At 48.2% G+C, this 24,347-nt stretch overlaps 1 protein-coding gene across 1 annotated transcript in view; it reads left to right on the top strand.

The window, feature by feature from the left end:
- Window positions 1–24,347, top strand: part of Cdhr3 (cadherin related family member 3) — a 78,383-nt gene that overhangs the window by 5,646 nt on the left and 48,390 nt on the right. The window contains exons 2-6 of the mRNA XM_059279853.1: window positions 1,061–1,263; window positions 5,176–5,341; window positions 6,677–6,774; window positions 22,124–22,218; window positions 22,949–23,053. Of these exons, the coding sequence (XP_059135836.1) occupies window positions 1,061–1,263; window positions 5,176–5,341; window positions 6,677–6,774; window positions 22,124–22,218; window positions 22,949–23,053 (667 nt within the window). The remainder of the gene's footprint in view (window positions 1–1,060; window positions 1,264–5,175; window positions 5,342–6,676; window positions 6,775–22,123; window positions 22,219–22,948; window positions 23,054–24,347) is intronic.

The raw sequence follows: 24,347 nt of genomic DNA, 5'->3' as shown, positions 1-24,347 counted from the left end.
CTTCCAGTATCTCCTGTGAATGCTTCCAAGGTTTTTACTTCATTTGCATGATCCTGGCACATGACCTTATCCTGAGAAGAGGTCACAGAAGGACAGGGCATCTCTTTACATGAAGTAGACTGCCGTACTAGGCCTAGCTTGAACTTAAATGAGACCCCAAAGCCCACCTCCATAGTAGCACACTTCCTCCAACAAGCCACACCTCCAATTAGTCCCACTCACAGTGGGTCAAGCATTCAAACACCTGAGTCTATAGGGGCCATTCCTATTCAAACCACCACACAGCCCCCGTCCACTATAGTTAGCAAGATTATAAAAACATGAGGGAATATGGCTTCTGCTGTGGCCAAGGCTAGCACAATATCATGGGGACCTTAGAATAGTCCCCATTCTGTTCCAGGAGAAGCACATTCTCTCTTAAATTATAAAATTCCCTCTCTAGTGAAGCCCAAAGCGATCCATGTGCCCTCCTGACTCTCTCATTTTCTCCTCTGTGAAATTAGTATTAATCACACTGACTGATCCTCCACAGGATGCCCCCAAACAGCCTCCAGCAACAGACCATTCATTGTCCTTGACATTGTTAATGGCTGAGGAGAAATCCCCCACTATTCTGGAGTTCTCTAGTCATGCACACTCAATTCTCAGATGACCTCATGAATCCAACATTGCCTCGAGAAGGAAAATAAGCTTCCAGAATCTTCTGGGCCCTTGCAAGAGAGAGGACATCATTACCATACTAAGACCCTGCAAGAGACAGCATCATTACCACACTAAGGCTTTTAAGTGGTTCTTTTCCAGCTCTTCCAAGGCTGGGAGGGAGGAGGGAGAACAGAGCCTTTGTTCCCCAGCGGCAGCAGATTTCATGGCTGTTTGCTCTGGCTGTTTCCTTGGCTCCCAGAAGACCTCATGTTTTCACTTCCAGTGTCTAGAAAGCATTCAGTCTTGGGGAATGACCAGGCCCCTTGGTTGCCACGAAATGAAGTCACAGACCAAGCAATGAAACCTCTGTTTCCAGCCAACAGCTTGGTGTTTATGCCGTCTCTGTCTGAATCTGCAGGAGGAGAAGCACTGCACCTGATCCACCTGCCCGCTACCAGCAATGTGCCAGAGAATGCTCCACCTGCAACTTCGGTGCATGAGTTTTCTGTGAATTTATCAGTATCATTGTCACCTGTAATGCCAGGATTTCCGATGGTGGTCAACCCGAGTCCCTTCACTGAAGCCTTCAGGGTGAACAGACTATCAGGGACCAGCTTTGAGGTGAGCTGCCTCTGATTCGTGCCTTGTGTCTGTAAGAAGATACACACAGGACTCCAGAGACCCTTCCTCCACTACTGCTCTAACTTCTTCTCTGCCAAGTGACCACAGAGCCCCTGTGCTAGATGTCCAGGCTCCTCGGCCTTTCCTTCTCTTCTTCTGCAGTCCCCTTGTACATTCTGACCTCACATGTTACTGGGTGGTAGTGTGCACTGGCCTACCCTGTTCTTTGGAAGGGAGGAGGTGAATCTTGACATTTGGGGTCCTTGGTGACCTTGAATCTAGGGAGTCTACTCTGCTGTGACTCTGTGACTTTTTTAGGGGACAATCTGAAAGAGCAAGTATATTTAATATGAAAGACACACACCTATGTGTAAGCAGAAGTCTCGATGTCTAGACCCGCAATGTGCACCTTTCCTTTCAGATGCCTCAGACCCAAATATTCGCACTCATGTGTCACACCATGGTGCTCTGTTTTCTAGCTTGTCATGTGAGTTTTTCCCAAAGTTGTCACTTCCCTCTAGGGAGAGCCTGCCTGAGGACATCTTTAGGATCCAGGGTCTGGACTTGCTGGCCTTCAGCATTCTCCTCCTTCACCATTCAGTCCCCTTACTCAACAGGTCCGGCCGCCTCCTGAACTTAGAGCCAGCTCTGCCATGGGTCCCTTGGATCCTTGTGGGACATACTGGGCTCAAGCCTGCCTAGTCTAGACTGAGTTGCTTCCATGGGGTCCATACTGGTGTTCTTTTTTTCTTTTTCTTTTCTTTTTTCTTTTCTTTTCTTTTCTTTCTTTCTTTTTTTTTTTTTTTTGAGACTGGGTTTCTTTGTGTTGTTTTGGTGCCTATCCTGGATCTCACTCTGTAGGCCAGTCTGGCCTTGAACTCACAGAGATCCGCCTGGCTCTGCCTCCCGAGTGCTGGAATTAAAGGCATGTGCCACCACCAACCAGCCATACTGGTGTTCTTAAATGTAGCTCATCCTCTGCATTACTAGGGGAGCTCCAAAGAAAGAGGAAGGTCAGGGGCCGACAGCTGCCCTGTAGAACCCATTCCCTGAGGCCAGAGCCCAGTGTCTCTCCACTCTGGGATGGGTTCAGTCAGTCTTCACATCATCGTCCCACAGAAGTTCCCAGGACCCAGATGCTGGCTCCAGGACTCAGCTGCCCTGCCTATCTATTCTTAGCATATGGCCTGCATTGGGTAGCTGCTGCCAGTCTGTTCCCCTAAGTCCTGCTAACTGCTCACACTTACAGAGTACATCCTGTGTTCTGGACACCACTGAAAATGATTCTCACACTCACACCTGCTCTTGAAATCCTCAAGGTACCATGGCTCCACAGACAAGGAGAATGAAGCACAGAAAGACTGAGTTGTTTGTTCTAGCTTGCACAGCTAATATGTAGCTGACTGTGACTAGAAACCAGGTCATCTAGCTCTGGAGATCTCATTAAAAAAACAAAACAAAACATATTTAATTGAGCTGTTAATTCACAAGTAGACCTCACTACTGCCAAGCAGAGGGTCTCCTTAGCACTATAGGACTAGTGACGCACCCACCCTGGGGGAGGGGGATGTCGGTCTCTTGGACAAGAGTCACTAAGGATAGCTCTGAGCCACCCAGGCAGGGGAGGGACAGCAGGTAGGACCCAGCACAGCCCAGGAGCTGTCCAAGGTCCTGCGGAGGCCAGTGCCTTCCTCTCATCTCTTCTCCTGTTAACTGTTCTGAGAGCTATGGACCCAAAACTTTGCTCAGCTTTGCTCAGGATGATGCTGAAGCCCACAAACACAAAACCAAACTTACAATTTTACCCCAGAATTCTGTTGCTAAACTGAAGCTCCCCATTCCCACCTGGTGCCTCAGGAGAGTCCCTTCCCTCCCCCGACTCAGCTTCCCTGTAGGTGAAGTGGAGTGATGTTTGCCGATCTACAGTTGTCATGACAAATAAAACACCAAAATAGCTTGGCAAGTGGCAGATCCATAAACATTTGTAAGCACTGGTGAGACCAGTTTTTCCATTTCTGGAAATTAAGGTACCAACAGCTCCAATCCATGTTGGTAGTCGCATGGTTCTTTTGGTTCTAAGATGCAAACTTTGGATGCTTGTGAGAAGTCTGCTTGCCTCCTGTAGAGAGTCCCAGCTAGTTCCAAGGAGAAGGAAGCAGCAGTAGGTGATGTGGAAGGACAGGATCCGTCTAACAGGACATAAAGGAGGCTCCAGCCTGAGCAGGAAGCTGGTGTATAAGGAGGCACTGGACTGTGTCTGCTGGCTGGCTGGATGTGTACTCCCCAAGCAGTTTCCACGACCCAGGGATGAAGTCAACCTTTGCACAGGGTTCTTAGTGCCAGATGGTGCTGGGCACAGCCCTTGAGTTAGCTCATTCAAGATCCACAACGACCTTATATAAGAAGCAGGTGTTACTTTATCCTTGTATTACAGATGGTAAGACTGAGGCATGGGAAAGCTACGTAATGGGAAATTGAGCTTTGAAGTCAGTTAGTTTGGTTCAGAGTCTTTGCTTATGATGTACTAGTCTGCCTCACTGTCCATAGACAGCACAGATGGCCCAGCTCTGGATAAGTGGCTATGAGGCGTATACACAGACAGGCTCTCTGTAGATGCCAGACCACCTCCTCCTTCTCCACCCTCCACCCTGTCTCCCTCCACTGTGCACATTCACACCTGTGGCTACCATCTCTTCTTGTAACCAGTCTAGATCTTGCAAGATCAAACTTGATACCTGCCACCTCCTCCATGCAGCCCTCCATGCAGCCCTCTCTAAATAGAGATAGCTTACAGCAAACTCTTCTCCCTCCTGACCCTCACCTCTGTTACAAAGTGTCAGCAGCTCACCTAGTCCAGGGCTGGCTCGCTTAGTTATAGCCATGTGGGAATAAAGGCAGAAGGGTCAGCAACTCCTCTGGGGTCATATGGAAGTTCAGCAGAGTAACAACCAGAGCCAAGTGCTTTCATCACGTGATGCTAAGTGTCCTGGCAAAGTTCTAGAAGAAATACAATGTTTCGGCTAGGGTTAGAGTACAGGGGTAGAGTACTAGCCTAGTATGTGTGAGGTTCTGGGCTCAATCCCCACTAATGCAAAAGAAGACGGAGAGGAAGACAGGGAGGAGGGGACAGGAGAGAAGGAGGTTAATCCTGGATGTCTGCTCACTCTGATATCAGTCTACTCCTACAACAGCACGCCATAGGCTGGGTAACTTGTGAAGAAAAGCAAGTGATTTTTCCTGTTCCGGAGGCTGGGTGTCCAAAGTCAAGGTGCTGGTACCCGGCCAGGGCCCTGCAGAAGAGCCTGACCGACACACGTGGCGAGGGGACAAGGACGAGAGTGAGATGGTTAAAGGAGGAAGGCCTGGGAAGCTGGCTTGGCTCTGTGGCAGCCCACTCTCGAGACTGAAGCATTGATTCACTCAGGAGGACAGTGTGCTCACCATCCACCGCCTCTTACTGGTTAGCTCACATCAGCCAGTGGTGGAACACCGGTCATTCCATTTCAACACGAGCCTTTTAGGGGATAACTAACCCACAGAAATGTGCCTGGGCTTGTAGGAGCTGTGTCCAGGGTAGCTAAAGTGCCTGTCTGGGGGTCTAGTGCTAAGTGTGGTAGGTATTCAGTTCTGTGGCTTTCCATCTCCAGTTAATCACACCAGAATGTCTCTGGAATAGTTTTGCTTTTTCCTATGAAAAGCAGCATCACCCCCAGGAGTGCCGTCTGAGAAGTGTCCTGGGGGCGGGGCTTATGGTGGAAGGACAAGGCAGAAGAGGAGCTGCCTCTGACGGTGAGTGGAGAATGGTCACCAGGAGGCAGGATGCGCCCTTCCTAGTCAGAGCCCCTGGCGAAGCGCTTGCATACAAAGCTGGCCTTTCCTGTGTGTTGCTGAGAATCTTGCATTTCGTTCTAGGTTGTCACCACTGGGAAGGAACAACTGGATTTTGAAACAGGACCAAGAATATTTGATTTGCAGATTTATGTTAAAGATGATGTTGGTGTCACAGACTTGCAGGTCCTAACTGTTCAGGTGACAGATGTGAACGAGCCGCCTCAGTTTCAAGGGAACTTGGCACAAGGTGAGACATACCCAGACAGTGGCATCATAGAGGACCCTGCGGGGCAGAGCCAAACAGAAAAAGAAAATGAAGAAGCAGCTGTTTCCTCAGAAAAGGCATCTGCTTAACGAGCAGGGGAAACGGAATGTCTTCCTAGGCACGCCCAGTCCTGACACCCAGCAGCTTTTAGAGCCTTGCGTCTGTGCTTCTCTCTGTCCCTCTGTCTTGGGAAGAACACTGAATGCAGGGAACTCAAAGTGGGAAATGTAGGGGAACCTGGGCTCGGCCCCAGGTTTGTCACCTTATTCTGCAGCCATTGTCCGGCTGTCTTGCTCTCCCTCACGGACTCTGTGGGTACCCCATGCTCAGGGCCTGCCTGGGAGCCAGTGGGGACGACCTAAGGATGGAAGTCTGGGGATGTGGCTTGGTGGCAGACTGCTTGCATAACACGCACAGCACCATGGGTTCAATCCTCAACATCACAAAAAGTAAGAACAAGGGGTGATGGGATGGTTCAGCAGGTAAGACCTCTTACTATGTAAGCCTGGCAACCTGAGTTCAACACCCAGCACATACATCAAAGGGAAGGAGAGAGCTGAGCCACACAGTTACTCTCTGTCTTCACACACACACTGTGGCATGCACACCCACACACATCATGCACACATGTGCACATGTGCATTCACACACACAGATATTGATAATAAATAAACTTAAAAAAACAATAAAAATAAAAAAGATGGAACCTAGGGGCATTTCCCACCAGATCTCGCCAAGCTCCTGGCTGTGTGTACTCTGTGCAATGAGAGCCCCAAGTCCGCTGTTCCTCTTGGGCTCTCCCTAACTCAAAACTCAGACGTCCGTCTGTTTTGCCCAATGTCTCTTGGCCAGCTAAGAGGCTTCTCAGACTTAGCGAACCTCTCAAAGCACTCTTTAGTCCTGTCCGTCCCCGACCCCTCTCTGTGTCTTCACCCCCACTCCCTGCTGCTGAAAGTCTATGCATGTCTCACAGGGTCACTTTAGCATAAGAAGATGGATCTGGATGTGACTGGTGTCACACTGGAGGCAATAAGGTGGCTTCTATCTTCCCTCTCATCTGGTCCTCTTTCCAGCTAATGACAGTCCAGAGTCACCTCCCAGTGGAGGAGGTGACTGAGGCGTGACACCTAGCATCATAGTGATCTTCATAAACAGCTTGGCTCAAGCAGTATGTCCCTGGGTCTTGTCATGGCTGCTCCCTCTGTCCCATGATGCCAGCATGCCTAGCTGGTTCCCTTCAGCTGCAGCGTCTGGATGGCTTGGTGTCAGAATTCCCTATCTGATGAGACACTCTTATTCCCTTTCGACTCGGAACAGGTTTAAACCTCTATGTAGTAGAAAGAACAAATCCTGGATTCATTTACCAAGTGGAGGCCTTTGACCCAGAAGACACAAGCCGGAACATACCCCTCAGCGTAAGTATCCGAGGCTGCTGCTGTACACACCACCTTCGGGGCAGGAGCCTGATGGCCAAGCCTGTCAGGTGGGTAGCAAGGACAGCAGGGGGAGGTACTGCCACTTCCAAGGTCCTGCCAGGGCTCTGGGTGCAAGGTGTTTTGTGATCCCGGACAAACTCTTACTTTGTTGAGCGCCTGTGCTTCCCAAGTGACAGCAAAAGCAGGAGAGTACCTGGTGTAGGCAGGGCGAGCTCACGTGAGAGGCTGCATGCAAAGCCACCCGGCCCAGGCCAGCCAAGCCGACAGCACTCGCTTTCAAGATGATGCGAAGCCACCATGCTATTTTGAACATGAGCACAGGAAATACACAGCCAACCAGGCACCGACATTCTTCCTAAGAGACATTCAAGCTTGCAGCAAAGGTGTTTTTCTTTTTAAAGGAAAATTAAGTCTCGGGGATTTTCCGTGCAGACAGGGACTGGGTCCCAGAGAGTTGCCTCACCATCCAGTCTGAGAAGGCTTAGGGTTCCTTTCTCCCATTTGAACTCAGATTCCCTCTTGGAGCTGGGGCTTTCAGACCCACCAACCCCAGGTGAAGCGTCTGAGCTGTTCCTGGGAAGGGTGCCTTGCTTTGCTTTGATGAGGCTGTACTTGCCCTGCAGCTGCCTGGATAGCCTGGAGGAAAACACGAAGGTTTACCAAGGGCGCAGGGTGCCCAGCTGCCAGCCCTACCATCTAGAGAAGAGTACTCTGAAACAGGACGGTCAGGCTGCAGCTTCTTCCTTTTGCTGCGGATCTGCAGCTTCAACAGAACTGGTTTTTCTAACAGGACAAAGCGATCCAAGGGAATAATCTCCAGGACCAATGCAGGTTGCCACAGGGTCTGAAATAGCTGCTGGAAGGTTACTGCGGGCATCTCTAAAATAACAGATAGTTGTTTTTCTTAGAAGATGTCATTTTTTAAAAAAGATTCATTCATTCTTTTGTTCAAGATTCATTTGAGTCAGCATTGGCATGAAGAAGAGAACGTGGAATGGGTGGATGCACACACTACTGAAAGCAACAACACTGTGTGACAAAACTCTTACAGGGGAGATCACACACACACACACACACACACACACACACACACACACACACACACACATACACACACACACACTCGCCCCAGACAGGGAGCCCACAACAGACCAAAACATGGATACCACCAAAGTCCAATTTGGTGAACCAAAACATTTATTGGGGCTACTTACAGGAATATGGGTGAGGGGTTGCTAACAGGAGCAGAAATGATTCAAAGACAGTTGCATCACCAAGGCGCACCCCAGCACAGGTGACAGCTCACAAAAGCCAGGAGCCTGGAGCACACTGCACAGCCTACAGGCAGCTCAACAGGTTGGAGCGTGTCCTTCCCAGGTGCCTCAGTTGGCCTGAACCTCTTCCAGGCAGATGGTCTGGTCTCAGAATCCTTTGAAGCTGTATTGCTTACTGTGGCAGGGAGGGCCCTGGTGAATCTGGTCAGTTTCAGGGACTTCTTGAAGCTACTTTGAGGTGTTTACCTTCCTGCTTAAGGAGCTTCCCTGCAGGATGGAATGTTTCAGGAAACTGTTATGCAACAAATAGTAAGTGCTTTAAATGAGTATTTACTGAGAGGATACTTCTCATGGAGGGCAGATAACAGAAAATATAACCATAGGAGATGAATTTGAGTGTGTGCATTGTGTGTGTGTGTGTGTGTGTGTGTGTGTGTGTGTGTGTGTGTGTGTGTGTGTGTGTTCCCATAATCCAGAAGTCTGGGGACAGCCAGACCACCCAGGGCAGGTGCTGTGCCGTTTGGAGAAGGCTGAATGCTTTCTGTTTCTGTTCTTCCATATGGAGCATGTTTTGCTTTGTCCTGTTTTTTCACCTCATGGTTGCAAGATGGCTGTTCACATGTTCTGTCACGATGATCTAAAGTCAAACAGAGGAAAAGGAAGTAAGATGGGGTTTAGGGTAAAGGAGACAGGCCAGCCTAGTATGTTGCTTTTGGGTAGCAAAGTATATTAATACTTTCGATAATTGTCACTGATCAAATCTATGTCCTCTGGCCACTACTACTCGAGAAGGACCAGTGGAAAAGAGTTCTTAGAGTGGATTAATCACCACACCAAAATGTTCCTTATTTGTTTAGTTTGTTTGGACTACTACCAAGAGTGCTATCCAGGCATGTTAGATCATCTGGAAACAAAGATGAAATTACACTGATCTGAAGAATTTGACAGTCTAGAAGTAAGCCATTCCTGAGACTGGAGGAAAAAATAACAGTCTTTTCCTTACAGTGGTCACAGCTGACACCCTAGTGGCAGAAGATTGTTTGGAAGAGGGAAGCACAGCCAGGCAATGGTGGAGCACACCTTTAATCCTAGTACACAGGAGATGGTGGAGGAGCACACCTTCAATCCTAGTACACAGGAGGTGGTGGAGGAGCACACCTTCAATCCTAGTGCACAGGAGGCGGTGGAGGAGCACACCTTCAATCCTAGTACACAGGAGATGGTGGAGGAGCACACCTTCAATCCTAGTGCACAGGAGGCGGTGGAGGAGCACACCTTCAATCCTAGTACACAGGAGATGGTGGAGGAGCACACCTTCAATCCTAGTACACATTAGAATTTGGAGGAGCACACCTTCAATCCTAGTACACAGGAGGCAGTGGAGGAGCACACCTTCAATCCTAGTACACAGGAGATGGTTGAGGAGCACACCTTTAATCCTAATACACAGGAGATGGTCAAGGAGCACACCTTCAATCCTAGTACACAGGAGATGTTGGAGGAGCACACCTTCAATCCTAGTGCACAGGAGGTGGTGGAGGAGCACACCTTCAATCCTAGTACACAGGAGATGGTGGAGGATCACACCTTCAATCCTAGTGCACAGGAGGTGGTGGAGGAGCACACCTTCAATCCTAGTACACAGGAGGCAGTGGAGGATCACACCTTCAATCCTAGTACACAGGAGATGGTGGAGGAGCACACCTTCAATCCTAGTGCACAGGAGATGGTGGAGGAGCACACCTTCAATCCTAGTACACAGGAGGTGATGGAGGAGCACACCTTCAATCCTAGTACACAGGAGATGGTGGAGGAGCACACCTTCAATCCTAGTACACAGGAGATGGTGGAGGAGCACACCTTCAATCCTAGTACACAGGAGGCAGTGGAGGATCACACCTTCAATCCTAGTGCACAGGAGATGGTGGAGGAGCACACCTTCAATCCTAGTGCACAGGAGATGGTGGAGGAGCACACCTTCAATCCTAGTACACAGGAGATGGTGGAGGAGCACACCTTCAATCCTAGTACACAGGATATGGTGGAGGAGCACACCTTCAATCCTAGTACACAGGAGATGGTGGAGGAGCACACCTTCAATCCTAGTACACAGGAGATGGTGGAGGAGCACACCTTGAATCCTAGTAAACAGGAGATGGTGTTGGAGCACACATTCAATCCTAGTACACAGGAGATGGTGGAGGAGCACACCTTCAATCCTAGTACACAGGAGGTGATGGAGGAGCACACCTTCAATCCTAGTACACAGGAGATGGTGGAGGAGCACACCTTCAATCCTAGTACACAGGAGATGGTGGAGGAGCACACCTTCAATCCTAGTACACAGGAGATGGTGGAGGAGCACACCTTCAATCCTAGTACACAGGAGATGGTGGAGGAGCACACCTTCAATCCTAGTACACAGGAGGCGGTGGAGGAGCACACCTTCAATCCTAGTACACAGGAGGCAGTGGTGGAGCATACCTTCAATCCTAGTGTACAGGAGATGGAGGAGGAGCATATCTTCAATCCTAGTACACAGGAGATGGTGGAGGAGCACACCTTCAATCCTAATACACAGGAGATGGTGGAGGAGCACACCTTCAATCCTAGTACACAGGAGATGGTGGAGGAGCACACCTTCAACCCTAGTACACAGGAAGCAGAGGCAGGAGGATGTCTGAGTTTGAGGCCAGCCTGTTCTACAGAGTGAGTTCTAGGACAGCCAGGGCTGTTACACAGAGAAACTCTGTGTCAAAAAACAACAAACAATGAAACCAAAAAAAAGTATGAAAACATAGCATATTATTTAACCAAAGTTTTATAGGACACGGAAACCTTCAGCAATGAAGCTTCAGAGCCCTGTCGAAAATGAAGTGCTATATATGTGTGGGTGGAGGAGTGTGTATGCATATGTGAGTGTGCATGCGTATGTGCATGCACATGTGCAAGAGCTGGAGGAGGCAGAGGAAGCCTCCGGGTGCCCTGTTCTCTCACTCTCTGCTCTGTCCTTCCTGTCAGGGTCTCTCACTGAACCTGGAGCTAGACAGAGGCCAGTAAGCCCCACTGATGCTCCAGTGTCTGAGTCCCCACAGTGTTAGGATTACAGACACGTTCAATCTCACCTGCTATTTTTTTTTTTTACGTGAGTGCCAGGATCTGAACTCAGATCCTCGTGTTTGTATACTACGTGATCTTACCCACTGAGCCTTCTCTCCAACCTAACTATGTGTTTTTATGCCCAGGTTCCATGAAAAAAAATAGATACTGTGTAAAACTATAATTGGTCAAAAACAAAAACAAGGGTACCTAAATGAAGTCTGTGTATTCAAGTTCCTCTAAGCCTCACTGTATGGAGCAAGAGGCCCCTGGGACGAGGGTCTTATGATGTACTGCCTTAGGAAAGAAAGCAGAGACAAGGATAGAGGGACCTTCTTGTTTCTTCATTTTTCTTAATTGCCAGATGTTATGTTTGGGTATTGTGTTCTGAGCATGATGGGTGCACACATCAAATGATTATCACTCAGTATGATAATGACTACAAAGTTTGTAAAAATTGTACTGTGGTGTGTATTAGTTACTTTTCTGTTGCTGTGATAAAACACTGTGATCAAGGAAACTTAAGGAAGAAAGCGTTTGTTTTGGCTTATGGTTCCAGAGGGATAATAAAGGTCCATCATGCCTGGGAGTCATGGCAGCCAGCTGTAATCCTGGTGGCACACATCTTCAACTGTAAAGCACAAAGGAAGGAGGAAACTGGAAATAGGTGAAGCTCTTTGCTTTCAAAGCTCACCCCTAGTGATGTACACCACCTAATCCTACCCAAGCATCAACTCTAATAGTTCAAATTCCCAAGACCATGGGGGACATTTCTCATTCAAACTACCACAGGGTCCAGGTGAAGACGTTTTAGCTTTGAAAGCAATATTGTGTGTGTGTGTGTGTGTGTGTGTGTGTGTGTGTGTGTGTGTGTAAATAATTTGGTTTTTGAGACAGGGTTTCTCTACATAGCCCTGGCTATCCTGGAACTCAAACTCACAGAAATCTGCCTGGCTCTGTCTTCCAAGTGCTAGGATTAAAGGTGTGTGCCACCACACCTGGCTATTTTTGTATTTTTGGTGTTTTCATATTTTTAGATAGAGTCTGATAGCCCAGGCTGGCTTCAAATTTGCAACTCCCCTGCCTCAGCCTCTCAAGTGCTGGGATTACAGGTATGCTCCACTGTACCTAGCTAAATTTCTATTTTATATTTCCATTTTAATACATCTCCAAGTTATGCAGCTGGCATATGGTTCTATCCCTTCAGAAACCCATCTCAGGTGCAGTTGTCGCCTGGAAGGGAGGATGCCCAAGGGAAACAGTGGTTTCGGGGGAACTGTAAGCCTGGGCATGCGCAGGCTGTGGGACTGTCTGGATAAAGGTGCCTCTGGCTTGCCAAAGAAAGCATTAATGATGTGTTTAAGTTGTGTATGGGACTGAACAGCTTACACTGTCCAGAGGATCAAAAACCGGACAAAAGTAATAATGGTCCGGGCAATACCACCTTCTCCATGGCCTTCATGTTCACATGCTTGATGTGGGCACTGGGGGTACTGAGAGGCATGGTTTGCCATGCAAAGCAGAAAGGTTATGGCTAGCTCTCCACTGTCCAAGTTCATGCTGCTCACCTTTGGCCTGAAGTTGCAACCACAGGGGAACTTTAAACTCAGGTGTCCTGACTGCTCATGTTCCCAAGAGTTTGGGGTTGTGGGGATCTAGACGTAGCGGGGCGTCTGCACAGTGACAAGTTTGATCAGAAAGGCTTGGACACTTGTTTCTCGTGTTTGGCATATGCTGGGAACAGATGCGGCTGCTGCATGAAGAATGCAGACTCCTGTACACAGCAGGCAAGTGCTGAATTAGCATGCAAACTTCAGGTTGTTTTTAGTACTGTGCTCAGAACCGATGAGCGGAGCGAGAACAGACTCGAGTAAGCACTGAAACGTACTGAGAGCCACCTGGCCTTCCTCTGTGCCTGTTACCTTAGCTGATGGGCTCGATATGCCTCCCTCCCGAAATGAAGGGAGATTCGAGACAGATCTAGAGCCACACTGAGCCCCGGCCCTGGAAACGGACACACATTCCAGTCCTTATCCAGTTTAAGGGGTGAAGGGACCCCGAACAGTGGGGGCGTCCTCCCAGACCCCAGATGAGGCACAGACGACACTAAGCACCCGTTTTCACAGAGAGATCCTTTATTAAGTGGGGAAGAAAAAGTGGCTGCTTTCTGACTCAGGCAGAAAACAGCGGCAAACGACCTTGCAGGTGTGATTTTAAGAGGAGAAGGAAGGTCTGTGTTAGAATGGGCTGGAATGTGGTGGTAAAGGAGACAGGGGACAAGGGAAAGAGGAAGGGGACAAGGGAAGGGGGAAGGGCACAAGGGAAAGGGGAAGGGCACAAGGGAAAGGGATATTTGTCCCAGAGGGGAAAAGGACTGCATCTGGATAGAAAGGAGACAGATGTGGCACATAGGCAAATGGAGGTTTATAAAGGTAAAGGGGTAACGCCATGATAGGATGAGGTGTTTAATTTTAACTGGGCATGTTAATTAGGTGAGCCAAAGGGGACTTTTGATTGCCATACCTTGGTAGTCAGCCTCAGGAGGAGGAAGCAGCCAAATAAGGGAATAGATCTTGGTGGCCAGCTTCAGGAATGTAATCTAATGGTTTCTAGCAAGGCAGAGGGAATGGGGGAGAGGGGCAAGGCCTGCTAGAGCCACGTGCTCTGGTGAGCTAGTGTCCTTTTGGGAAGTGAAAGCATGTCACAGAGCATGTAAACTGGGGATTCATTCAGGAGCCACCACCTCTGCGGCTTCACTGGATCCCTTTAAAAGAAACATGACGGGAGTGAAGCTGTATGTCACTTCAACCACCCTTGTTCATTATTGCACTATCCTGTGCAACCAGCAGTAAATGCTGCATATGTTGTTTTCAGTGTTTCAGTGGCCACATTAAAAAGAAATCAGGCGGCGTTAATCATTGTTAGATCACAGACCCTCTCGCTGCTGCGTCTCTCTCATACCCCTTCAGTTTGTCCCTTAGGATGAAGAACTGACAGGAATCTGCAGTGACAAAGTCCATCCCCTCTGGTGTCCAGGACCAAGTCTGAACTAGCATCTGCCTCCTGGACTGTAGGCTAAGTCACAAGCGTGTAACTTCTCACCATTCCCCAAAAACCCATGAGTCAGAAGGGCCACTTCGTTGTGTGGATTCCTGTCATGCTAAATATGGCAGTTGTCTCTCCTAAGGAAACTGTTCTTTGGAACTTCCTCTCCTTCAAGGCCCTGCCATGCTGCCTACCGTATGATGTGCTCTGTACTTGAATCTCTCCCACTCTCAGGCCCAATCACCCCCCCCCCACACACACACACACTGTGGTTGAAAGCTGTCTTTCTTAATACAGCTCCTCTGAAGTATGATCTCATGTCAATTCCTCTCTACAGACCTCTGTTCTCTCTTTCTCAGTCACAGTAGTTATAATATAGCTCAATTCAATATGTATAACATATCACCAAATGACAAGTGAGATATTTTATGTTCACTTTTCATATGATCTTAAAACATGGTATCCGCTTTACTCTTGGGCCCACTACCATTAGGCTAGCCACATTTCAGGTGCCCAGTGGTGACATGCACACCACCATTAGGCTAGCCACATTTCAGGTGCCCAGTGGTGACATGCACACCACCATTAGGCTAGCCACATTTCAGGTGCCCAGTGGTGACATGCACATGGGCTGATGGCTGGGTGGGAGCTCGGGCTTATATCTTGATGTAGTTATGTCCCCAGGGGTTCCTTCTGTATTCTGATGAGGATGCAGGTGACTGGGATCCAAAGACGTTCTCCCTGCGAGCTTTCTTCTGGTAGCCACTCAGTTTTTTCCACCTGCTGAGGAAGGCTTGGTGAGAGACCCCACCCCCACCCTTCCTCCATCCTGCTCCTTGCCAACGGCCTCTTGGCTGTAGCACAGCCTCCTTGGAGACTGGGGATACTAATAGATTTTGCAGCTTGAGGCAAAGTGATCCAGTGTACAGCCCCTCCATTAAAGGGTTTTCTCAGACTCTTCCATTAAGGAAGGCCTTTTGCATGAAATGAAGTGTGCTTTGTCCTCACCAGGGCAGACAAAGGATTAAATTAAAAGAGCAATAACCTCACTGCTAGTAGAGCAACAGAACATCCTCACTTACATCTTCTTGCTCATGGCTGTGAGAGCAGCCTAGCCATTCCTTCTTTCCAGGAATCCTCTATGCTGAATAGACCGATAAAAGTCATGAATAGCTTATGTATGTGTGTATTTCTTTATTTACTATTAGTGGGTGGGGAGCATGCCTGGGAAAGTCGGACAACAACTTTGTGGAACTGGTTCTTTCCTCCCACCGTGGGGATCAAGCCCAGTTCTCCAGACTTCGTTGTCATATTGTGTGACAAGTACCATTGCCTGCTCAGTGCTGAGCCGTCTTGCTGGCCCCCAAAGTTCCCTGCCTTTACCATCCCCACCTCAGTAATTAAACTGAGGTCTTCATTCATGTCAGGCAAGTGTTCTATCACTAAGCCACAGCCACAGCCCTTTATAGACAAGGTCTTGTTATATATCCCAAGCTGGTCTCCTGAATCCTTAGTTGTCCTGCTTCAACCTCAATGCTGGGATTACAGGCAGCTGTGAAGTAGTCCCCTCAGCAACTGAAACATTCCATCCTGCGGGAAGCTCCTTAAGCAGGGACTCCAAACAGGGTCAGGAAGCCCCTGAAACTGACCACATTCTTTAGGTCCCTCCCCGCTAGAGTAAGCCATAGAAGCTGAGAGTCCCTCTCAGATGGAAGGAAGCTGAGCTGCAGAGAAGATTCTGGATGAGCCAAGCTGCCAAGAAGACCCAGACAAACTGATCTGCAAAGACTAGAGACCAGCCCAGCTGCTTGGAAGAGGATTAGACCCACGGAGGCACCTGGAAAGACGCTCTCAACCCGCTGAGCGGCCTGCAGTCTGTGCCGTGTGCTCCAGGTTGCCAGCTTTTGTCAGCTGTCACCTGTGCTGGGGTGGGCTTTGAGTCATTTCTGCTGCTATAAGTAACCTCTCACTCATATTCCTGTAAGTAACCCCAGAAGAACTCCTTGATTCACCAAGTTGGACTTGGTGGTGTCCATGCTTTGGCGTGATGTAGGTTTCCTATGGGTGAGCAGATGTGCTCACCTCCCCAGGGAAAGTTTTGTCACACAGCATAGGCATGTCCCACCATCTAGTTTCTGGGTAGAGCTTTCTGGTCTCTTAGCAGCCGTTTGCTTCTGAATGAGAAAAGAAACTAAGGCTTTGCTTAGTACTGGGTACCCGGGTCTTTCTTCCCTGTTCCAGAAGTTCTGCTATGATGCCCCACCCTTTCCTTCCTGAAAGCTTTTCCACCACATGCCCCCCCCCACCATGTCCTGCATGTTTTTGAAGTCACTGCTTGAAGTCACAGCAAAAGGCATTCTACTGTGGGTCTCTGTATGAGGCTCACAGAAGGAAAGATCTCGGGTTGGTGGATTCCAGCACTATAGCCACAGCAGTTGTTGGCTGTGCCTGCTTCTGGGCAGATCCTCAGGTGGATGGAGATTGTGCCCTTAAGACTGTCAGATCCTGGATCACGTAGACAGGAACTCAGACTCCTTACAGCGTTCCTACCACAGAAGGGACAGAGATTGAAGCTGCAGCTTTATCGGCGAGGTGAACATTATGCAATCAGCTCTGGGCACTGAGGATGCTGCTCAGCTGGTAGAGTGCTTGCCTAAAATGCACAAAGCCCTGGGTTCAGTCCTCAGGATGCCATGAAACCATAGTGGGTTGGAGGTCAGCTTGTGATATGTGAAATGCTGTCTCTAAAAACAAATAAACAATCGCTGCAAAACTCCCAATGCACAAATTTGCCAATGTCCCTTAAAAACATTTCAGTGACATATACACTTAGCTCAGAGTGGGCTGCAGTGGGCAGCTTTTTATTGGCCTTTTTTCTTCAGTCAAGGCTTCCTTCCTTCTCCTCTCCCTAACCTATGACCCCCAGAGCTGGGATGGGAGTAGCATAGGGGAAAAGAGAAAGAGGAATTGGTAGGGGTTGTTTGTTTCAAAATATCCATCTTAAATGGAGGAATCTAACTGACACATGGTATTGTATTTTAACCCACCCAGCCTGATTGGAAGATCCTGGTCTGTGTGCTGCTCCTCTGGGTGAGGCTATGGGGTCCTGAGTGCAGGCTTGAAGTGTCATTGATACTCTGGACTTGGGAGAACAAGGGTTCTTGCTTCCCTCTGGAAACTACCTCACAGTGGCATCGGTGCCCTGATCTCTAGCAGACAAGGCTGATTCATGTTGCTTTTTGTAGGAAGGCCTGACAGCCAGAGATGGCCAGGATATTGCCAGCTGCTGCCACACTGTAGCAAGGAGGTTGCTGGCCCCCAGGGAGCTGACATTTCTGGAAACTGGGCCACTTCACCTTCCCTCTGGCTATACCAGAAACACTCTGCAGAGTGAATGGGGCAGGAAGGATGGGCTCTGTATCTTTCAAAAGGAAGCTTTTGTGACCGAGGGCAATCAGGAGCCACCAGGAACCGGCAAACAGAGCTGTGGGAGGTGGGAAGGGATATTCCCAGCGGAAGGCAGAGAGCTTGTCTAAGGAGCATTTGTTAGCTGAATTGATCTGATTACTCAGGACTTTTCTCAGCCAGGACTGGGGCAGAGAGGGGCTGCAGTTGCTTTTCATTCTATTTAGTTTCTGTTTTCCAAGAATGAATATCAAGGGAGAGCTTTGATTAAACAAGCCTTAAAAAGGAGGCGTGAATGCCAGGTTTACAGAAAGCCTTACTGAGTCTCTGGCAAGGGGCCACATGACACAATGTTTCTAGTCTGAAGATATTATCCCTTTCTGAGCACAAAACTTCGTGCCCATGAACAAAGTGAGGAGACAGAAGGAAAAGAGAATTAGCTTAGCACTAATTATACATACATGCATATATATGTAAAGATTATCAAGATCAGAATCATAGAAATTAAGGAAATTCTCATGTTCCTAGTTTTTGCTCCCCAAACCAATTCTATCTGTTGCTGTCTGACTTTTTTCTTTCCTATAGCAGTTATTGAGACTGAACTCAAGATTACATTGCCAAATATAGCATTACTACATTTAAACAGACATACAAAATGGTTGGCACGATATTGTTGTTGTTTTAAGAATTTTGAGGCTGCCATGGTTGGCTTTTGAGACAGGGTCTCACTTAGTACTGCAGGTTGCCCTGGAATCTGTGGTGAGGTCCCCAGCTGTGCCTCACGAGTGCTGAGATTACAGGCACGGAACACCATTCTCCCCTTGTTATAGGATTTTTCAGAGGTGAGAATGTTGGTCTCTCATCAGTAAGAAATTGGCAAGAAGAAAACCACACCATCGAATATTTAACAAAGACTCACTGAATGCCTGTATGGGGCAGCTTCTGTTACACACTGGGAACATGGAAACCAAAAGAACACCTTTCCCTTCAGGAGCATACTCTATTTTTTAAGGTGCTGCAGAGCTGGGGGTTGAACTCAGGGCCTTGTACACATGAAGCTAGAGCTTTACCCCTGAGCTACACCCTCATGACACGATGTTACATTTTAGCTGAACAGTAGAAGCTACCATCCAAGGTGGGTCCAGCATGTTGGAAGCATTGTCTTAGCACTGTGGGGTTTGAATAAGAATGGCTCCCATAGGCTCAGACATGTGAATGTTTAGTCACTAGGAAAGGGAAGTGTTTGGAAGGGTTAGAGGTTTAGGAGTGGTTGGAGTTGGCCCTGTTGGAGTAGGCATGGCCTTGTTGGAGTGCGTGTGGCATTATTGGAGAAAGTGTGCTCCTGGGGGTAGGCTTTGAGGTTTCAAAAGCTCACACTAGGTCCAGCCCCTGCCCCTTCTCTGCAGGATGTAGCTCTCAGCTACTGCACCAAAGCCATGCCTGCCTGCCTGGTGCCGTGCTCTCCACCACGATAATAATGGACGAAGCCTCAGATACTGTGAGCCACCCCAGTGAAGGCTTTCTTCTCCATGATTTGCCTTGGTGTCTCTTCACAGCAACAGAACAGTGACTAAGACAGGCATGCTGTAGGTTCTTCCATGGGGCAGGCTCCATTGCTATTATCCTACACAAACTCACAGAGCTAGAAATGATGGGACCAGGAGTCAAATCCAGGAGGCCTTTCTCCAAAATCACAAACATAATTTACTATTCTAGTTTGTGACTAATATAGCATCAAATCCAGGAGGCCTTTCTCCAGAATCACAAACATAATTTACTATTCCAGTTTGTGACTAAGAGTTTTTGGTTCCTGTTATTGCCCATATTGATTCCTCTTGGAGTCCCTCACCTGCAACAATGTGTTCCCTCAGTTGACCTTAAGCTTTTAGAGGCAGAGCCTATTTGCCATGTCTATATCCCAAGATTCCCACTGCTTAGAACCAAATAAATACGTTTGTCTCCCAAAGTTTTACAAAATACATGCAGGAAGACTCTGAGTCTGGCGTATGAGGTAAATATGCCGGTTCTTCCATCATACCCAGCATGGGCCTCTGATCACTGATACATGAAGATTTCCTGCAGGGAAGACTCAGCCCAAAGACACAGGATTGCTCTGCATGTGGGCAGCTTATGACCCAACCTATTGCTGCTCAGGCAAAGAACTGAAGAGATGGTGGGGGCTTGCAAAGGTTTGTCTATAATGGAGAGGAGATGTAGTCCTGAGAGAAGGTCACAGAAAAGAGCTCTCTGGCATTGCCCAACTGTTTCCTCTTAAAACAGGGCAGGAACCCCTAAATGAAAACCAAGAGGTTGTTGTTAAATAAACCCCATGTCTGAAATGCTGTGCTGTTGTTAGCAAACTAGGCTGGTCAGTCGGTGTAATGGTGGGAGTCTGCAGGCATCCCATCCTGACCACACTTGATCTCTTGTGATCTCAGAAGCTAAGCAGGGTTGATAGGAGACACAAGGCTTTGAGGAAAGGCTCAAGATCGAAAGAAGAACACAGTGTTGCCATTCCATTAGCACATCATCTTGAGATTTTGGAAAGTGTGTGTTTGCACAAAAAGACCAGGAAGTAACCCATCCAAATGATGAGATTTCACACGTGAATTCAGTTAGTGACTTTTAAACATTTTTATAAACCAAAAATAAATAAATAAATAAATAAATAAATAAATAAATAAATAAATAAATAAAAGGCCGGGCGGTGGTGGCGCACGCCTTTAATCCCAGCACTCGGGAGGCAGAGCCAGGCGGATCTCTGTGAGTTCGAGGCCAGCCTGGGCTACCAAGTGAGTTCCAGGAAAGGCGCAAAGCTACACAGAGAAACCCTGTCTCGAAAAACCAAAATAAATAAATAAATAAATAAATAAATAAATAAATAAATAAATAAACATTTTTATATCTTTCCCAATTTTTGTGTAAAAGTATGATCATTGCAACTGGAGAGAGATTGTTATATAACAAGCAGAAAGTAGGTACTTTTCAAACATGGTTTGAAGACTCTATCTTGGCCCCAGAGGAGACCTTTAATCTATTTTCTGGCCACTCTTCTTTGGTCCTAGGAACTCCAAAGTGATCATACCCCACATCTGTGGTTGGAGACCTTGGCTGTGTGTCTTTGATCCTAGACTTTGGGGGCTATAGTTCTGTTTTCAAACCCTCCACTGGTATTGGTTGTATTAAGGCAACTCCCCGTAGTTCAAAGGGAGGTTTATTTTGTGGGGTAACTTACAAGTAAAGGGATAGGTTACAGGGTCTGGGAAAGGTGTAGCGCAGTCCGGCAGTGTTCTCTGGAGAACTCCACTCGGTCTACCTCGAGTGTCCAGGATCCAGGAACCAAGAGAGCCAGCACATCTGGATCTTGGGTCTTCAGGGCTCCTGTCTCAGCCCTGCCTTGTAGGCGTGACAGTTACTGAAGCCTCAATGGGGGTAGTACTTCCAGGTCAAAGCTGGAACAGCTGCCCACTACACACTGGTTATCTGACTCACCCATCTAAGGCCTCAGGGATAGATCACTTCTCATCTTAGCAAGAAATAATGAAACCTTTTAACCTCAGAGCCCTTTGCAATAAAGGGCTATAAATTGTGTTCTCATCACCCATCACATTTAACAGCCTGCATTCTCTTTCAGTCCTCCCAATGGCTAAGTGTGGCGCCATTGGTATGGTCTCTAAGTGGCTGGCAAGGGAAGGAGAAGAACACATGCCTAGCCCTTCTCCTGCTTCTCTGACTCCATACTCCAGGCAAGGAAGCCATCTTGATGAGGAGCACAGTCATGGTCTTCCTATGGGCTGGACCTTAGTGGGTTCTGTGCATGAGCCTGTGTGTTTCTATCATATTTCATGGGTGGGACAGACAACCATCAAGAGAGTGGCATTGGGTACTGGAATCAAGGATAACAAAGACCCTCGACTACCTAAAAATGTGGGAAGCCTGCTTTTATCAGTGGCCCTGTTCCCAGAATAAGGACAGTGCATCCCCAACTCTTAAGTCCTGCTGTCTCCCACATCCTCAAGTTACAATTGCCTCTTCCCTTTCCTTCTATCACTTCAATGAATGATGCTCGGGTACATGTTGCTAATTGTCAACTCTTTCAAGGATAAACGTAAGAGCTCATTCATGCTGGCATGGTCCTAATATCTAACATGAGGTGGTATTGATTAAAGTCAAGGTATGGTGTCAGAGCCAGGGTAAGCAGGAGTAAGATGGCAGGGACTTGGAGAGGGAGATGAGAGCTGCAGCAGCACTTGCCAGGCAGGCCCTTTGGTAGGCGTTCATTAGTTGGAACAGCTCTTTAGGGAGTATTCATCAGAGCAGGGGTTCTGACCATTTGCATCTAAAGGCCTTTCTCCTCAGCAACCATGAAGTCTCAGACTTCATGCTAATCCAGACATCTTGCTGAATCATTCACAACGTTGTACAGACCGAGAGTGCCAGACAGGATGTGAGCAAACGCACCCGAGGGTGTGCTGCCATGATTCTCACTTTCTCTTGTTTTACAGCATTTCCTCATTTCCCCCTCAAAGAACTTCAGAATGTCTGCTAATGGCACCCTCTTCTCCACCACAGAACTGGACTTTGAAGCAGGACACAAGAGGTAAGCTTGTCAATGACCTTCCAGAAGTATGGCCATCCAGAACCCAAGGAAAATAAGGGAAAACCAGATACAAACACAGGGCGGGTCCCTGAGCAGCCTGGAGTGTGGCTAGGAGTTCAGCTTTAGCAGGTCAAACCCCTGGCAGGACCCAGGTGAAATGATGGAGCCATGGTGTAGGGGGAGGGCATGCCCAGAGCTGGGGGCACCGAGTGGGGAGGGTAGGATCACGGTACCCAAAGGCAGCAGTATGACAAGACAGCTCGGGCTTTGAGATGGAAGCCGTAGGCCTGGGGAAAGCCAGGTGAGGCTCCTGGCTTGAGACTAGTCAAGAGACCTAGAGCAGTCATTGAGGATGAGGTGTAGCTCCGTGGAGTGCTTGCTTCCCTGGTGTATGGGAGGCTCTGGACTTCGAATGGATGAATAAAATGTGAGCCTCCTTTCCTGGAGAGTGGAATAGGTCCATCGCAGGGACATTGTAAGGCAGAGAATATGAGTTGGCTGGCTGGAGTGGACATCTGTCCAGGGAGGTAGTAGCCATGAGGAAAAACTCCAGACTTAAAAACTGAGGGAGTGAGCTCCATGGCCAGAGAGGGAAGGTGGCCACACCTGGCATCGAAGGTGCATAAGAAGCGTGGGGCTGGAGAGGGGCCCGCTCGCCCCAATCACTCCTTCCACTGTGCTCTCCTCCTCTGTGACTGTGTTTCTTGCACTTGGAATGTTTCCCTGACAGCTTCTATCTCCTTGTGGGAGTGAGAGACAGTGGGAATCTCGAAGCCTCTGCAGTGCTCCAGGTGACCATTGTGAACATCAACGATGAGATCCCACGCTTTATCAGGTAGATGTGAGGGTATGTGGGGCAGAGCTCAAAGAGTCTGCTGCCACAGCTGTCTGAGACACGTTTTGTGACACCAGAGAGATATGCTTTGCTCTGGCCTAGATGAGAGATGAGAAATGGAAATCTTCAGTGTCCTTTATGCTTCTCACCCTCATGTTCCCCTTTGCTCGCCACACCTCGTGACCCCCACATTCACATGCTCCACGGGAAAGAGGGCCAAGGGAGGAGCACAGTGCTCCTTGGGAGTCACTGTACAAACACAAGATGGATACAAGGCAGGCACTTGTTTAATAAAGTGCCCCATGTCAGTAATCAACCTGAAGCCCATACGGTACTATATAAGGCCGCTGGCATGCCGGAGTTTCTTCTTGGCTTGGTAGACCCAGCACAACACCTGGCTGTGTCTGTTGCTTCTCATACAGCAGAGATGAGGGGAAGAGTGTGGACCTGGCCCCATCCCGGGCCTGGTGCACATGGAGATTCAGGAAGATAAGATGGGATTTTAGAGGCAGCGATGGCCTTCCGAGCTGCCTGTCTCTCTGCTGCCCTGAGTGGGCACAGGCCCCAGCCACAGGGAAACAGCACCATCTTGTGCTCGGAGGTCAGCAGCTTTAATGGCTGTGAACAAATATAGCACAAGCTACTCTACCAAACCCAAAGCCAGGAACAGTTATTATTTGTCCATTAATAGCAAAACTAGGACTGGAAAGATGGCACAGTGTAGGAGTTGAGGTACCTGCCCTCAGCCCCTACCCAGAGTCCTCCGAGATATGCTTCCCAGGAGCGAGGGAAAAGTGAAAGATTTCTATAATACCTTCACACACACGGGTCAATGCTCTTCATTCTGTGTGCTCTTTATTGTTGTGCTCTTTGTTTCTTCCATCTTTATTCTCCTCTACATCTTTATTCTTCTACATCTCTATTCTACAACTCATTACAAATTCCCAAGCGTGTGTGTGTGTGTGTGTGTGTGTGTGTGTGTACATTCATTAACAATTTATTAGTTAAAAACTACAAAGTAAACTCTCAGGGACAAGTATTCTGATAAGAGTCACACTTGGGAAAGACTTAGTCAGCTTAACTGGTAACTGACCACACCTGTAGGTTGTAAAAGTTCTGGCTATCTCTTAAAGGGATGGCTACAAGAGTTACAAGGGAAGAAACTAAACCAATGAGAGATCTAAGAAAGAGGCAAAGAATACGTGTACTATTTTATGTGATTGATAATATCCAGACATGGTTAGTCAGCTAACAGCCTTTTTCAGTTAATCACCGGAATCTCAAGACCTATACA

This window comes from Peromyscus eremicus, chromosome 14, assembly GCF_949786415.1.
Source record: "Peromyscus eremicus chromosome 14, PerEre_H2_v1, whole genome shotgun sequence".
NCBI lineage: Eukaryota > Metazoa > Chordata > Mammalia > Rodentia > Cricetidae > Peromyscus > Peromyscus eremicus.
The sequence above is the reverse complement of the archived record's forward strand: the minus strand, read 5'-3'. Positions and strand labels throughout refer to the sequence as shown.